Source organism: Dermacentor silvarum, chromosome 5 (genome assembly GCF_013339745.2).
Source record: "Dermacentor silvarum isolate Dsil-2018 chromosome 5, BIME_Dsil_1.4, whole genome shotgun sequence".
In the NCBI taxonomy this organism is placed as follows: Eukaryota; Metazoa; Arthropoda; class Arachnida; order Ixodida; family Ixodidae; genus Dermacentor; species Dermacentor silvarum.
In genome coordinates, this window is record NC_051158.1 from 51918718 (window position 1) to 51934653 (window position 15936).

General features: G+C 48.7%; 1 protein-coding gene across 1 annotated transcript in view; it reads right to left on the bottom strand.

Moving 5' to 3' along the window:
* Window positions 1–15936, bottom strand: part of LOC125945633 (uncharacterized) — a 42555-nt gene extending 26619 nt beyond the window's left edge. The window contains exons 1-4 of the mRNA XM_049667838.1: window positions 15650–15936; window positions 13111–13263; window positions 8457–8582; window positions 6506–6662 (exon numbers count right to left, since the gene is read on the bottom strand). Of these exons, the coding sequence (XP_049523795.1) occupies window positions 6506–6662; window positions 8457–8582; window positions 13111–13263; window positions 15650–15877 (664 nt within the window). The 5' untranslated portion in view covers window positions 15878–15936. The remainder of the gene's footprint in view (window positions 1–6505; window positions 6663–8456; window positions 8583–13110; window positions 13264–15649) is intronic.

Genomic DNA, 15936 nt, shown 5'->3' on the forward strand with positions numbered 1-15936 from the left:
CGTTTTCTGAGCAAATGTTGATCTTGTAAAATTCAGTTTCATGCTATGTTGTCGGACACTTTAAAAATTATTATCTCGAAACTGGTTTAGTCCTGAGAATTCGTTCCAAGTGGATACGCCTTGCGAACTCGGCGGCTATAATTCGTAGATTGAGAGATGTGCCATGAAATCATTAATTAAAACACTAATTAGCGTAATTATGTTAATTCTTCAAGTAGGCGTTTTGATTTCTCGTGGAAGTAATGGCCGCCTCATCGAGTAGTTTAGATCAAGGATTATAACTGTGCTATCTGCCACAGGCAATCTTTAAAAATTTGGTTCAGCTAACATGAAACACCCGGTATGTTTGCATGCTAAATAACATCATAGCACCATATCGTACAAATCAAGGTAAGTGCATGTGCACCACCAGAAAAATAGTAGCACAGGCAATGGGCCGGATTACTGATGTTCCCGTGGGAGAAACAAAGATGTCGGCCTTTTATTGCTTATATACTGCAGCTGCTTAAACCTAGAGAAGGTGAGGCTGACAGATACGGTACAATCTGTAAGTAAAAAAAAAAATTTTTTTTTCTTACAGGCCGGGCCTGGTCATGCACACGCGGGCCCTAGCTAAGCTTAGTAATTACCGCCCGGGCCCGGGCCGGGCCCGGGTCGGGGCGGTCGGCCCGGTCGGGGGGTCATGTACGCCCGGGCCCGGGCCGGGCTCGGGCTTTGTATTACGGACCCGGGCTGGGCTCGGGCCTCTTAAAGCGGGCCCGGCTCGGGCCGAAAAATCAGGCCCGTGCTTCTTAGCCTAGCCCAAATACGTGGCCAATACCTTGCGATAGCTAATCGATAGCCAATCAATAGCTAATCGATCAATTATCAATAAATTTCGGGAAATGCTGGGGACGACTTGGTAGTTTTAGCCTAGCCCAAATACGTGGCCAATACCTTGCGATAGCCAATCGATAGCTAATCAATAGCTAATCAATTATCGATCAATAATCAATAAATTGGGCTAAATGGGGGTGACTTGGTAGGGCTTAGGCTAGCCCAAATACGTGGCCAATACCCTGCGATAGCCAATCGATAACCAATGAGTAGCTAATCGATAATCGACAAATAATCTATAAATTACGGGAAATCTAAGTACACGGGTGTTTTCGCATTTTGCCCCCATCGAAATGCGGCCGCTATTCGTCCCCGTGTTTCTTCTCGCGCTGTGTATTAGAAGTACCACCTATTAATCCGTTGGATCCACGTCTCTCGAAGCTTTCGCTCTTTAGAAAACACGTAGAATCCGAAGCCTTTGTCCGTTTTGTGGTTGTTGTAGCACCCAGTAACGCAGCAGGTCAATCCTCCCATCGCACGATGGCTCTACACGAACCATTAAAATTGTCAAAAATCGTTCGGATTTTACTAATTAGTTAATTATAAATTATTGATCTCCGTCAGCTTTCTTCCCCTTAATTAGTCTTAAGGGATCTTATTCGGGCTCAATTATTTCGTCGTAATTATTCTTACGTACCATTATTTTATTAACCTTAATTACTCTCAATACCTTTGCACCACTCACTTATTGTGCTTGGAGCATCATAGCCAGCACGGCTGATGCGCCACTAAAATCCCAAATCATCTTCACCACTCACTTATATAGCCACAATCATAAATCTCCGCAGTCATACGTAGTCACAAGGCATCCTCATACACACGTCCCTAAGACCCCACGTATATACCTACGAAGCGCATCGATGTCATGTGTTACAGACAGACGTACGGACAGATTTTCGAGGGAAGTAGCCCTAGAATGCCTACGCTTTCAAAATAATGCTCTCTCTCTCTCTCTCTCCGTCCGTCGGTCTTTCTGTCAGTGTCGGGCATGGTGCGGCAACCGTACACGCTGCCCAATCACAGAGGCCAAGAATGTAGGGCGGCGAGGGTTATAGCGTCTGCCTCGTATCGGCGGAGCAGCTGAGCCCGGCGCCAGACACTGCAGCGTCATGTTTAGGAACATTCAAAGCAAGACTGCAGCGCGGATTAGCGAATGCTGGTAACTGTATATGCGGACAAGTAAGTGGAATAAGTGGAGAGCAGGGCGAACGCGGGAAATTTGAATTGAATTCAGCAAAACCTCCATTGCATCAATCATGGGAGGAGTGAGAGGGGAGGGGAAGAGCGTGAGGGCTGGGAGGGGGGAGAAGACAGGGTGTTACGTATCAGGGGCGGAAGAAGACTGTCGTCTTTCGACGTCATTTGCAACGAAGCAAGCAGACATGCGGCCAATTTTTTTTTTTCGAAATATGTCGTAGCAGTTGAGGGATTACTAAGACCGCGCAATGCTCAGGCTATAATCGTGATTGGAACGGACACGCCAAATTGCAGATCATCCACTTTAATCGATTGTCATAAGACAAACTTTGATCTGCTTTACCTCCGTTGTCATCGCGTGGCCGACCAACGTCACCGTCGAAAACGCTGCCTGAGAGATAGCTTCAGAACACGGCGAACTACGATTTCACCACTCAAATACATGTAAAACACAGAAATGCTCTCGTTACACAACCACTGGATCTATCTCAACAAAATTTGTTGCAGTTCAGGAATAAAATTTCAATGTAGCAAATGTAGAAAGCAGAATTTTTTATTTGCCGCCTCGAATTTTTTACAAACATTGCCGAATATCACTAAGCTTCAAAAAAATGCAAACTCGAGGTATACGAATCCGCAACTGCATCCAGCTGTTCTCTTTTTCGAGTAGCCGCCGACTGCCAAATTATAAAACGAGGTGCGTTAACTCCTCAAGTGTGCCACCAATTAATCACAGCACCTTTTTTTTATGGGATCCGTTCAATGCATCGAAGCCAAGTTGCACTGGACAGTTGATACGGAACACACACGAAGAAAGACACGGAGACAACACAAGCTGATGCGCAAGTGCGTCTTCGTCTTTTTCTTCGTACGTGTTTCGTATGAACTATGGAGCCGGAGCGCCACTTGGCTTTCATGTTCAAGAACCAACTAGCCACCTACATGCAACCATTTATTCGTTCAAAACGGGTGTCTCGCGCGTGGGGGCCTCGGGCGTGAAAAAAGATATTACCCGCGTCACCAACAGTGGCGGTAGGGGTCACGTGGTATCTCAAACAACTCAAGAGCGCGCCAGTCAGCCGGGTGTGCTGGTTGAAGGCCATACAATGACCATGTCGCCGAAAGCTGCCAAGGCAAGCCGGCCTATCGCCTCTTGTCCTGTCGAGATGCCGAGTGCATAGAGCTTCCTACAATAACCACTAGAGGGAACTTTGGCGCATGCGATCGTTCCGTCACCATGGGAGTGATGGGACGTTCGTGAATTTGTCTGATTTTCGTGCATGGCGGCTTTAAACGTTCTTGTCGCTTTGTTTACTTTGCTCTTCTCTGCCTTTATTGGCCTGAATTTCAAAGCAATCTGTACTTTTCTAAAAAAAAAAGAGAGAGCCGCAGTTTCGCCCGACAGGCGAAGCATCGATTGTGATGGCAAATTAGTAGAGAGTTATACAAAGTAAGGATAGCAGTTTTATCGGCCGTACAAACTTGGAAATATTCGCTTACTAACTAAATTAACAAGCATGATGTCAGCGCGCACAGACATACATGAACACATCACACTCGACGACGCGGACACTCGCTGTCAAAACGCCGGCGTGAGGAAGCGCGGGAAGCAGCAGCGAGCGAAATGACATTCGTGCTGGCTATCGCTTCAACGCAAACTGAACGACGAGAACACCGCATGCGCAAAGGTATGAGCCGCTTGCAGATGGTTTTCAACATGAAGCGCGCGCGCGATCACGCGCGGCCGCGCAAAGTACGCAGTTAGTGCCAGAGTAGAACGCCGCCCCCCCCCCCCCTCCCTCCCTTCCTCCCTCGCTACCTCCCCGTTTCCCTGCCTGCTTGCGTGAGATTGAGCTGCGATCGTCGGTTCCACATATGCGCGCGGTCGCGAAATACACAGTTGCTGTCGGAGAACAACACCGGCCCCCTCACTCTGTCCCATCACCCCACGGCCTTTCGCGCGACGGAAGACAGCGCGTTTCTGGTCAGCTTCCCTTTCTTGCGCGTTCGAGATTGAGCCGCGATCGTCTCCGCCCCTCGCGCACTTTCCCTCGAACATACAGCATACAGCGCGCGGCGACGGTGACGACGGCGGCAGAAATGCGCTTGAGTGTCCATATAATTGATATCGCAATAATACAGAAGGCAATAAGACTTACGAACATACATGATAAACCATATCTACTGGCATATTAAAGGGCACCAATTTTTCCAGGCACACCTCTCTGAGTTCCTCTTATCGTTTCTTCTGGATACTAGACAGTGTGCCAAAAATATGGCGCGAGTTATAAATCCACGTCGACTCGTAAAGGGTAAAAGTGTTAGCGACGTTGTTATTCGCCTCCATCCTTGCGGGGTAGGTCAAGTGTAGTTTTGCTCAAGCGAATCATACTTCCTGACAACTAGAAGCTGCTGTCTTTAAAGGCACCACATTCTTGCAACGAAGAAATGTTCCTATGTTTTTAGAAGTGTAAAATGTGCAGAATATACTGTGTTGTTCATAATTACCGAGACAGGAGGTAGTCATCGATAGGTAGATACTTAAAGAACCGGTAGGAGAAATACAGTATGTTGGTGAAGACCACCTATACTCTAAATGGCAGTTTCGAACATTTGGTTGAAAATCAACATTTAGCGATCTAGGACTATGGGCCCATTCCATTTCAACTCCACTACGGAATCTCGGGCTCTCATTCCATTTCCATTCCATCTGTCTGACTCGTACCATCGCTCCAATTCCCGTTCCATTCCGGGTGCTTAAAATGTGGTATGGTTCCGGAATCAATTAAACTCCGTAGTTACTACTCCGCAACTTTGGAGTGTACATAAACTTTATTGTTGTCTGGTACCACGAGACCATCGTATCGGGTTTAGGTGACGTATATATATTCTCCTTTTTTGACGTTTAGAAGTATGGCTTTTTGGGCTAGTTGGTTAGATACAACCACGGTGCAAGAAGGTAGGTGATCCGACGGCGGCGCGAGGCGCGGCCCTTAGTGTGACTCTACGCACGCTGCTGCCGCAAGGGGCAGCACCTGTTCTGGAGGCCACTTTTTCGCTCGCTTTGCTGGCGCTTGTATGGGCACGCGCGGTAGAGGTGCTTTATTTCGATGCATATATGACGTTTACCTGCTTAAAACGACGCTATTTGGTTGGAGCAACGTCCCTTTATATTTCTGCCGACATTCCGATTGACTCCGATGCGGCGAGCAGTGGCAAGCGCAGCGCGCAGTCTGCTCGAACAGACGACGCGTCTCTCTCGTGTTGGAAATGACGGTATTTTGACAGTAAGTGGCATGAAACCTTCTACCTGCTCAAAATTTGGTGGCTAAATAACGAAAAATTGCATATCTTTAGGTATGGGTGTTTAAATGCTGACGGAGGTCGTAAATTATCTACTCTTGTGCCGCTGCTCCATGGCCTCCTGAACACGTGCTGCCCCTAGCGGCGGTGCTCACTTCCGGTTACACGAAGTGGCCGCTCTCTCGCCCCAGCGCGGGCGCGCCGTCGGAACACCTATCTTCTTACACCGTGGATACATCAGAGGGGGTCATAGCGCTGGAAGACACGAGCGCTTACTTTCAACTGTTTCAGCATGCTTTTTGACGTCTGAAACAACGTCGCGCTTCGCGCGCGTTTTGAACTTTGTGGGGATGCGCGACTCTCCCGCGTCCCCTAATGTTGTTTTCCCCGCATGGCTCCCAACTTCTGTTATACGGCTTCGCCGCGTGGCTTTACGGCGGCGGCAGTTGGTGTGGTTGCGGCGTATTGCGAGAGATGGCGCTAGTGTTGCGCGGCCAACGCCACCTAACGGCGGGGTTACTTAGGCGCGAAACGGAGAAGGCGCTTCCTCTTGGGCGTGGGGTCGGCAGGTAGCGCGGGCGCTTCGCGCGTGCGCCGACCCGCTTCGCGGGACTGTCCTGAGAAGGCTTAGGAGCACGACACCGGAATGGACGAAGACGGATCGTTCGAACGCGCTACCGTTCGCGTGACCGTACAAGTGAACGACTAGGCGTTGGTGTCTAGCATGCTGGCGAACATATTCGTTCGCTATCCGGTCGCCGTCAGTGGGACTTCTTCGATTTGTCACGTGCCCATCGGCGTAGTAATTCGGCTAGCAGGCATTAGTGTATGAAAGGTGCAATAAATACTATCTTGATTGTTTGCACTGCTGTGATGTCGTTCCTTTGTCCCAAGAGCACGTGTGAGATCCCACAACTTGTCGCAATGAAATGTTACGTAATTATTTGCCTACTGAACTCACGAGGAACTGAGGCTCCGTAACCTAAATACTTGGTCAACAGCTATTACTGTGAAGAAATAAAAGCAAGAACAAAGTTTTCTGTAATGCGTCACAAGACAGGTCGGATTGTTTTTGCACGCACATGCGGTTTACCACTTCTAAGCCGTACAAGCGTGAATAATCTCTCACCTGTCCTTCCTGCACCTTTGTCGTCCTGCCAGACGCCGTAGCTCTTCAGGAAGTCGGTGAAGCTTCCGGCAGCTTTAGCAGCAGGCTTGATCACGTTCGCGTCATACATGTCGGCTGCGCGGTTGTATGCATCCTTGATTGGGTCCACCACGGTGTTCTGAAGGAGAATAGCAACAACATCAAGAAGAACAAGATCAAAACAAACAAAAAGAAGCATAACACGATGACAGAGAAAAACAAGAACAGTGAGATTAGGAAGAACAACATCAACATGAAGGCAAAGAAGACCAAAAATAGCAAGATCAACAAGAATTATAACAGCAATAACACGAGGACAGAGAAGAAAATGGAGCCCAAGATCAAGAAGAACATGAACAAGACCAAGAAGAATAATAACGCGAAGACACAGATAGATAGATAGATAGATAGATAGATAGATAGATAGATAGATAGATAGATAGATAGATAGATAGATAGATAGATAGATAGATAGATAGATAGATAGATAGATAGATAGATAGATAGATAGATAGATAGATAGATAGATAGATAGATAGATAGATAGATAGATAGATAGATAGATAGATAGATAGATAGATAGATAGATAGATAGATAGTAAGCGTAGACGGCCGGCCAAGCCAAAAAGAAGCGAATGAATTTATTCACAAGAGCACGTGGATCCAGGAGCCCGAGCACGGCGCAGAACAAAAGGGCGCCGCTAGATATGACGATTACGGTTAGGGAACAAGATAAGCCCCAAATAGTGCAAATTTTTCATACATTGTAGAAGTATAGTGTTCCACTTATGAAAGGAGTTGCACCGCCACTCCATTATTGTTTTTAAGCTTGTTAAAGACTCCCTGAAATGGTTTGGACAAATTTTGTAGACCCATAAAGTAACAGCTACAGTAAAACGTTAGCGCCATTATTAAAGTGAATCGCCCCAAATTAAGAGATCTACGGACGATTACAAGTTCCCCTCTTTTCTCGCCATGCTTTTTCTCCTCAACTCGTTCACCGAATGATCGGGACTAAGCTCCGCTTTCAGTGGCTCTGAGTCATGATGGGACGTCGTGCAATATTAGCTACGTGTTTGGCTGATTGAGCTCTGCGCCAACAGGTGATTGCACCGTGCAGACCGTTTACGTCTGCGCCTCCGCTGATCCTGTAAAACGCCCAGTCCATTTGTGCTTGCGTTTACCCGAATACTGGACACTCTACGCATATACTCTATTGTGGTAGCAATCTTTCGGCGTGACGTCACGGCCGCAAGCGCGTAGATGCTGGTGCCGATCGGATACCGCCAGCCCGATGCGCTGCAGCCACACCGCTCGCAGGTTGCTTTGAAGAGGGACACGATGTCGGAGCTTGACATGTCGCCGATCACTAGATTTGCAGCCCGCAGCGTAACAGGGCCGATCCATGGTGCTCGCTAAAAGAAAGCTCGAGACCAACACTAACCGCGCAGCTCGCGTCAACACGGAAAACGGTGTAGCACAAGCAGACGACAGGTGCTCTGTGCCGGAAGTGCTTGCGTTTAGTGATAAATTGTCGTTGTTGTTTTTGTCGTTGTTGCCGATAAATTGTCCTTGTGTTACTCTTTTTTCATAAAAACAGATTAACCGACATTCCAACTATTACGAACAATACTTGTTCACCATAAGGTTGGAAAAATGATCGATCACGCGACCTGGGTAGCCAATCGGATAGCTCGCCCAACTGACGTCAACTGGGCTAACTACGTCAATTGGGAGGAGGCGGCTGGGAACTAAGGGGAGGGGCGCCGCTGCGGTCGGTAGCGACGCACATTTTTTAAAACGTTATAATAAAGTAGGCGCTTTACGCGGAGCGCGTAAATGTGTCACTTAATGATCAGAATGAGCTACCCTAAAGACTCAGTACGTTTGTACAAAATCATCAGAACCTTTTCAGGGTAGCTTCAAGGTTTACCTGAAAGTAAGCCGGTGCTCCTTCGTACACCTGGTTCACCGGGTCCATCACGTGCGTCTGCACTAGTTCCGTCGCCTTGGCTGACATGTCCTGGTACGCCTGGTTCACAGGGTCCACGACGTGTGTCTGCGAGAAGACACGCATATGGCATACCTTCAGATTGTCACGCAGGTACACGAACTAGGCAAAAGAAAACAAGACAAATCAATTAAATATCGAAAACGAAAGAAAATGCATGCAAATCTGAGCAGTTAATACACCAAAGGCAGCGAAGCTGTATAAAAGCGTTCTCACACGTGAAGTCGGAAGCCTTAGATGCCACGTTTTGCCACAGCCCAAAATCTATATACTACGACTTAGAAATCAAGTAACTGTTTGACCCGACAATCGTAGCATTGACTGCGATATCAAATTATTGGACAGCTATACGAAGTAAGGTTCGTCGTTTTATCAGCTGTATAAACTGCTGCGAGTATGCGCTTACCTTATTGCCGTATTCATGTACTGTACTAACTGTCGAAATTCTTCTATTGACCTGCTTTTCGTGTTCTGTGTAATATTTGAATATTCATGTATTGTGCTAATTGTTGAAGTGCTGCTTTTGATCCCACCCTGTATCGGCCGACAGGCCAACAGTATGAGTAAAAAAAAAAGAAGAAAAATTGGTAGGACGCTTAAGCTTCGCTTTTAAGAGTGGAACGCGATAACATTCAAAGATCTCTGACCGCTACTCATGGTTCCCGACGACTGCAGCTTATGCAACCGTAATGGTTGCTGGCAAACACTGGCGGTGGACGCTATGCACGTAGGCGAGCTTTCTGGTGAAAACGCGGCCTCTTGCGTGGGCCGATCCCGGAGATAGTGCACAACGGCGCCAAAGAAATTACATCATTTTCAGGTTTCCGTGTTTGTTTCGCACTTTTAATATTTCAGTCTGAGAAGATTTAACATAAAAGGCATGCGCTGTGGGTGTTCTGTTTCATGTCATTCTCAAAATTCCGAGGAATAGCTTTGCCAAGAATGCAAGACAAGGTATAAGCAACATTAATGATAGAATGGTGTGGCATACCTAAACGTGGTTAGGGATGATTTTCTCGGCCGCGGGCGCCAATGCCGACGCCCGATTTTCTGCGACACAGGGCCCTAAACGCTGTCGCGTTAAAAACAAGCACGTTGTCACGCGCGCACAGGAAAACGGGAACACATATATCTCACCCGATGACGGCAGACACTCGCCATCAACGCTGGCGTGATGCAGAGCGGCAGCAGCGGAGAGCGAATTCCTGGGGTTGTGCTGCCTCTCGCTGTAATGCGAACTAGGTGCGCGATAACACAGCGTACACGCAGCCATCAGCTACATACGGTCTGTTTCACACATTAAGGGAAATCTCGGAGCGCATTGCATCGCGATGCGGCGAGTGCTGGAGTCGGGCGCCAGAAGAAGCTCGCGCAGGCGCAGACGCTCGAGGGGCGCGTTATCTTGCGTCGAGCTGTCGACGCGGTTGGCGGCCAGCAGCGTCGAGCAGTCGACGCTGTTCAAGATAACACACCTCGAGCGTCTGCGCCTGCGCGAGCTGCCTCCGGCATCTGACTCCAGAGCTCGCCGCATCGCGATGCAATGCGCTCCGAGATTTCCCCTAAGTGTTAATTAAACAGACTGCACAGTACAAGAGGAGATGCGCACTAACCTTCCACTCCTCCCCCCCCCCCCCCCCCCCCCTTGCGTGCGTGAGAAGCGGTGTGCACTTTCCCCGCCTTCTTCACTTGCGAGCGCGAGCAGACGCTGTCGCTTCAAGCCACCATACTTCTCGGCTCACCTTCGCAAGCTTTCGATAGCACATACAGCATACGGCGCAGACATTGGACTCGGCGTTATTCAGCTGAGTTCGCTAGGCAATCTTGTCTGCTTCGTGCGTGTTTTAGTTAAACTTCTCTTGTAGTCACAATGAAAGGCAATGCTAGCCCAACGCTTATTCCTTTTTAGCTCTTTGAAGATGGTACGTTCTAGCTGACCGTCTGATGCTGCCTGTTTTCAATGAATGTAAGTACAGTTATAATTTCTGTCATGATATTCACGCGACGCTCCAAGCTCTTGCGACTTGTTAATTAAGTGGAGCCATTAGCTAGAGACCAGTCCTGATTAAAGGGACACTAAAGGCAAATATTATTTCAACGTGGACTGTTAAAATATGATACCAGAAACCTCGAAACGCTTGTTTCGTGCCAAGAAAAGACTTATTTTAAGAGAAAATTGCGTCTGAAGCGTCCGCGTACCTCTAACGCAATTCAAATCGCGCGCCCGAGCGAGTGGTGACGTCATGGCCATATTGTGACGTTGTGCCGCTGGTGAGTAAAACGGCGCCCGCAGATGACGCTACGGCTTGCGAAAAGCGCAAACGCGCGGCCAGAAACAGAGCCGACGGCAGTGCGAAAGCGGAAGTATGGTGACTAGCCAACCATAGCGGAAGGTAAAGCGCGCGCCGAACTGTGAACACGGGGATCGTCGACGCTCGTCGTAATGGACCTAGTTGACGACCCTGACAACGACACATTGGCTCGCAATGCTGGGCTCGATTTTAGTGATTTAAGCTCCGATGAGCGTGACCTGCTGCTGAGGGCTCGCGCTGCCGGCGTCGTTGCCTACTATGACGGCGGCCTCGACACCGGTTCTTCCGAGCGCGAAAGCAGCGAGGACTCCTGCAATGCGACGAAGCTGGTCACCGTCTTTACGTGCCGTCGCGACTCTCAAGCTGCTAGCAAATTGAAGTGCGAGTTTAGCGAGCCAGCAACACCAGCGCAGTCATGGAGGAACGAAAAGATTTTTTTCCCCATGAGCGCAGTACTACGCGATAACGAAACTTCTGAAACTCGAAAGCGAGCGCGGCGCAGAGTCGAGCGAAAACGAAACATTTTGACCGCCCGCGTCATTATCAAGTGTAACGATAAAAAGGTATTTTTTTTTCAAAGAATCTAATAGAAGTAGACAATTAGCATTTTCTTCCGTCTTATGATCCAACGAAATGATGTTTTTGATCCGAGTGGTTCAGTACTAGTGACATAATTTTTTTGAGGGGTGCTTTCGTCATCGGGTAAGTACCGGAATGTCCCTGGGAGTCTCTTATGTCCTGCATTTACCTCAATTTCTCGATTACTAAAGCTCTGTTCGCGATCATATTGACGCCTTAGACGTTCTAGAGCATTGCTCTATCACTTTAGCTTGACTTTTTTATTTGACTTTAGTGTCCCTTTAAAAAGCATAGATCGACCGTAAAAATAACCCCATTGGACAAGCGCTTGACCAATTTGAATTAAATTTGTTGCGCTTAAGACGAAGAGTCCGGTTCCCACCGACCTCTTATACAATGCCATTACCGATGTATAGACAGTTTGCACGCTCACGCCACGGACACAGACTTTTCACCGTGCTAGTACCCATACGTGGTGGCTACGATGACGTCATTGCGTCATATGATCACGCAGCGTACATCGTTTTGCTTTTTCAAGGTGACCGTTTTTCACCGGGTTATACGACTGTTGTCGATTTGTTGCTCAGTGCAAGACGCGCCTTTCGCCCTGTCACGTTTCTTGTTTCCGCAGCTTCTCCACGTGCTACCTTAACATGGCTGCCACGATGACATCTATGCAGTCTATACAATTATATACCATTTGTATGCCAACGTATACCACAACCGAGAAAGTGTAAGAGAAGGGTTGAAGAATAATATGCAGAAGACAAAGGTATAATGTTCAACAGCCTCGAAAGGGAACTATAATTTGTGATCGCCAGTCATCCTCTAGAGTCTGCGCAGGAGTACGTTTATCTAGGTCCAATACTCATAAGGGGACCCTGATCATGAGAAGGAAATTTACAGAAGAGTAAAAATCGGTTGGAGTGCATACGGCAGGCATCACCAAATCCTGACTGGGAGCTTACCACTGTCGTTGAAAAAAAAAAAGTGTACGATCATTCCAGTATATACCCATGCTAACATATGGGGCAGAAACCTGGAAAATAACAAAGAAGCTCGAGAACAAGTTAAGGACCGCACAAAGAGCAATGGAAGAAAAATGGTAGGCGTGACGTTATGAGACAGGAATAGAGTGGTGTGGATCACAGGGCGACGTAATGCGTGAGGCAGATTGCCGGTAGACCATTAGAGTAACAGAATGGATACCAAGGGAAGGGAAGCACAGTTGAGGACGGCCGAAAATTAAGTGGGATGATGAAATTTGGAAATTTGCGGGTGCAATTTGAAATCAGCTAGCGCAAGACAGAGGTAAGTGGAGATCACTGGGAGAGGTCTTCGTCCTGCAGTGGACATAAAAATGGCCTGCTGCTCCTGATGATGATGACAACAATGTATACTCATGTATACATTTGACTGGTCGCTTTTAAAAGCTCTAGAGCCCTCAGGCGGCACGCTTTACATTTGACAATGGTCAAAAAGGTCAAAATCGCCACGTGAATGTAGCAGCCGTACGTTAAGATCGGGCAACCTTTCTACCGGCTCCCAATCTCGAGACAGCTCCGCAAACAGCTTGAAAATAAGTTTGAGCTACCCTGGAAGGAACCGGTTGAATGTGGCATTGCAACCCATATGACTGTGTTCTGAAAATAATGGTCCAAGCAGCTTCAGCATATAGTCTGGCTCACCTGCACGAGTCCAGCAGCGTTGTCGGCAGTCATCTGTGAGTACGCGTAGCTGACCGGAGCGACGACGTTCGTCTGCATCATCTCGGTTCCTTGGCGGTAAGTGTCCAAGAGCGGGTCCAGCAGCTTCTCGTTCAGCACCTCCGCCAGCCGAGTCTGAAACGGAACACGTGACAAATTCTCGCAGTGAGCGTTTGTCAACACTAAGCCCACAATTGGCGCCATGAACGCTACTCGAGAGGAAGAAAGAGAAAAACACATAGTTCAAAGATGGAATTAAAATATTCTCGTGACTTTATGAAACAGAGCAGGATTGCGTTGCTCATAAAAAATTACTCGCCATCCCTGCCTTGCGAATGTGGATGTCCAGCGAAGCTGTGAGAAACCGCCCTACAACTGCTGAGAGATATCCTTTATAAATACGAAATCATTATATGGCCCATGAAGCGAGAAATCCGGCGTTAGCATCCGATGGCACCAAAACCTATGTGACCAAGGGGTGACATCACGTTTGTCATGATGACAAAATATGATTGCGTCGTCACTTCAATTGATGACGTCACCACACCAAAGGTCACGTGATGACAGCATCAGGTCAAACGTTACGTCACGTGATAATGGCATCGTCACGTCACGATATCGCCTGATGACGTCATCACGTAAAACGTGACATCACGCGATGACGGCATTGTCAAGCGATGATGTCACCTGATGACGTCATGTGATTCCTGTTGGCGTAGCAGCACACTGTGCACTTCCCACCTCATTCCGCCGTCTCCGGGATCGGCCCAGATTTTTGCATGAGCAAAGGTCGCGCACGCGGACACGGAAAATCCCGATCAACTAGAGGCTAAAAGCTTCGATGTAAAACATTCACTGACGATTACGATACTCCCTAATGAGAAATTTGAGTGCAGCTCTGTACGTGTTTTCATTTAGCGATATATCGGCTAGCGCGGACAACCTGTCTCGTGAGGCACGTTGCAGACGGAGCGAAGTGTGGCGCGACTGCCTCGCTAATCGGTAAATCGCAAGAAACAGCGCCTGAGTGACGCGTGGGCGCGATTCACAGCAGCCGCCGCAGACAGATTTCCGCTCATGCAGCGCTTTGTTTCCATATATGGCATCATGGACGCGCTCCCCGCACGTCATCGGTGAACAGGACGACGGCGCGCTACACTGGCGCCATCTCGTAGCGGTCGTCGCCATCTCGTATCGGCGCTACGCGTTTCATCTAACGCTTTCCTCATACCCTCCTCCTCCGGTTTCCGCCTCATGGTTCCGCTGCACCCTCCTCCTCCGTTTTCCTCCTCGCGCTCTCTTCGCTATCGCAGTCTTTCATCCTCCGCTGTGCTCATTCGCTCGGTTATACCAAGGGACAACACCGGCGCCGCACTTTTTAGAGCTGCACTTTAAAAAGTGCAGCGTGCGTTTCTTCAGGGTGCGCTTAACTGTCGTAGCCGGAGCGATCGCAGGAATAAAGTGCGCTAGTGTATCATGACGTCATGACACAGCCACGTCCTGGGCACCGAAACCGAGGCCGGTGCGAACAAACAAGTATTTCAGTTATTTATGTAGGGCGCTCTAACAATTGCAAGATATTTTTTCTAAGAGTTATAGGGTTTGGACCTTCACTTGACGCAGAAAACAAGTCGAGCATGTCCTATTAGTAATGTCTGTTAGAACCTTAGCCTCACAATTCTGAGGCGAAGTCAGTACTACAGCTATACAAACTTGTGCGGGAAATTACGAGCTGCGGTATGACATTCATGGGAGAAAGTTTGCGCCCGATGTAGCGCATTCAGGCCCGAGCCCTGGCTGATGTTGATATTTTTTTTTCCAGCACGCTGCTGAGATTTGCATAGCCGCGTTCTCACGTCTCTAGAACCCTGATAAAGAGGCATATATATATCCAAGATACCCTGATTAACCTCACTTTAAGGAATACACTATCAAAATGCTTTCGCGTTTCATTGTGATTACACACTTTCCTTTTTTTATTGCCTGCTGTAAGAACATTAGTTTCATTCTCTTGCTATTATGCAAGTATGTCTGTCGCTGAGATGATGATGGTGAAATAATATACTTCATCAATGCTCGTGTCGCCATGGAGTCGCGTGGAGCCGGCTCTTCGGGCATAAAACCGGCCGTCTGGTTCGTTTCAACGCTAAAGGCTCGCTCATTCCCACTAGGCCGACACGACTCCTATTTTGGTCTGCCGACTGTTGGCGACAGCGTTTTCCTCCCTTTCAACCGTTGGCCACAGCGTTTCCTGTTCTTCGAACTGCTGTCGCCAACAGTCGGCAGGCCAATATCGGTGTCGTATATAGGCCTACTGTGAATGAGCCTCAAGGGGTCTAGCCAAGCAAGCGTCGGACGTGGCTTCTTCAACCAGTCTATAAGGGTTGGGTTGACTCACCCAACCCGCTTGACGGGATGCACGCGTAAACGCGGTCAAGTCGGGTCTAATCCGGCTCGTCTGCTGACTCGACCGTGTCGCGTCGAGTTGACGCAAGCGAGGGCACATATAAGCGGTACTTACGTGCAGTGCAGTTCCGCTTTCGCTGGCGGAATCGGGGGGCACGGTCGAACTGCTTCGCGCCGAGGCGCTCTGGAGCGAGGAGGTGAACTCCACGTACTCGGGGTCCATGCTGGGTGGCGGTGGTGCCTTGTCGTCGGCGGGCTTCTTCGTCTCACCGGCGTCCTCAACCCCCGCCGGCTTCTTTTTCTCAGCGGCGTCCTCGCCGCCGGCCCCGCCTCCCTTGTCCATGGCGATCGAGGTCTTTAGTACCCCGACACCCCTCAGGCACCGTGGAGGACAAGCCCCGA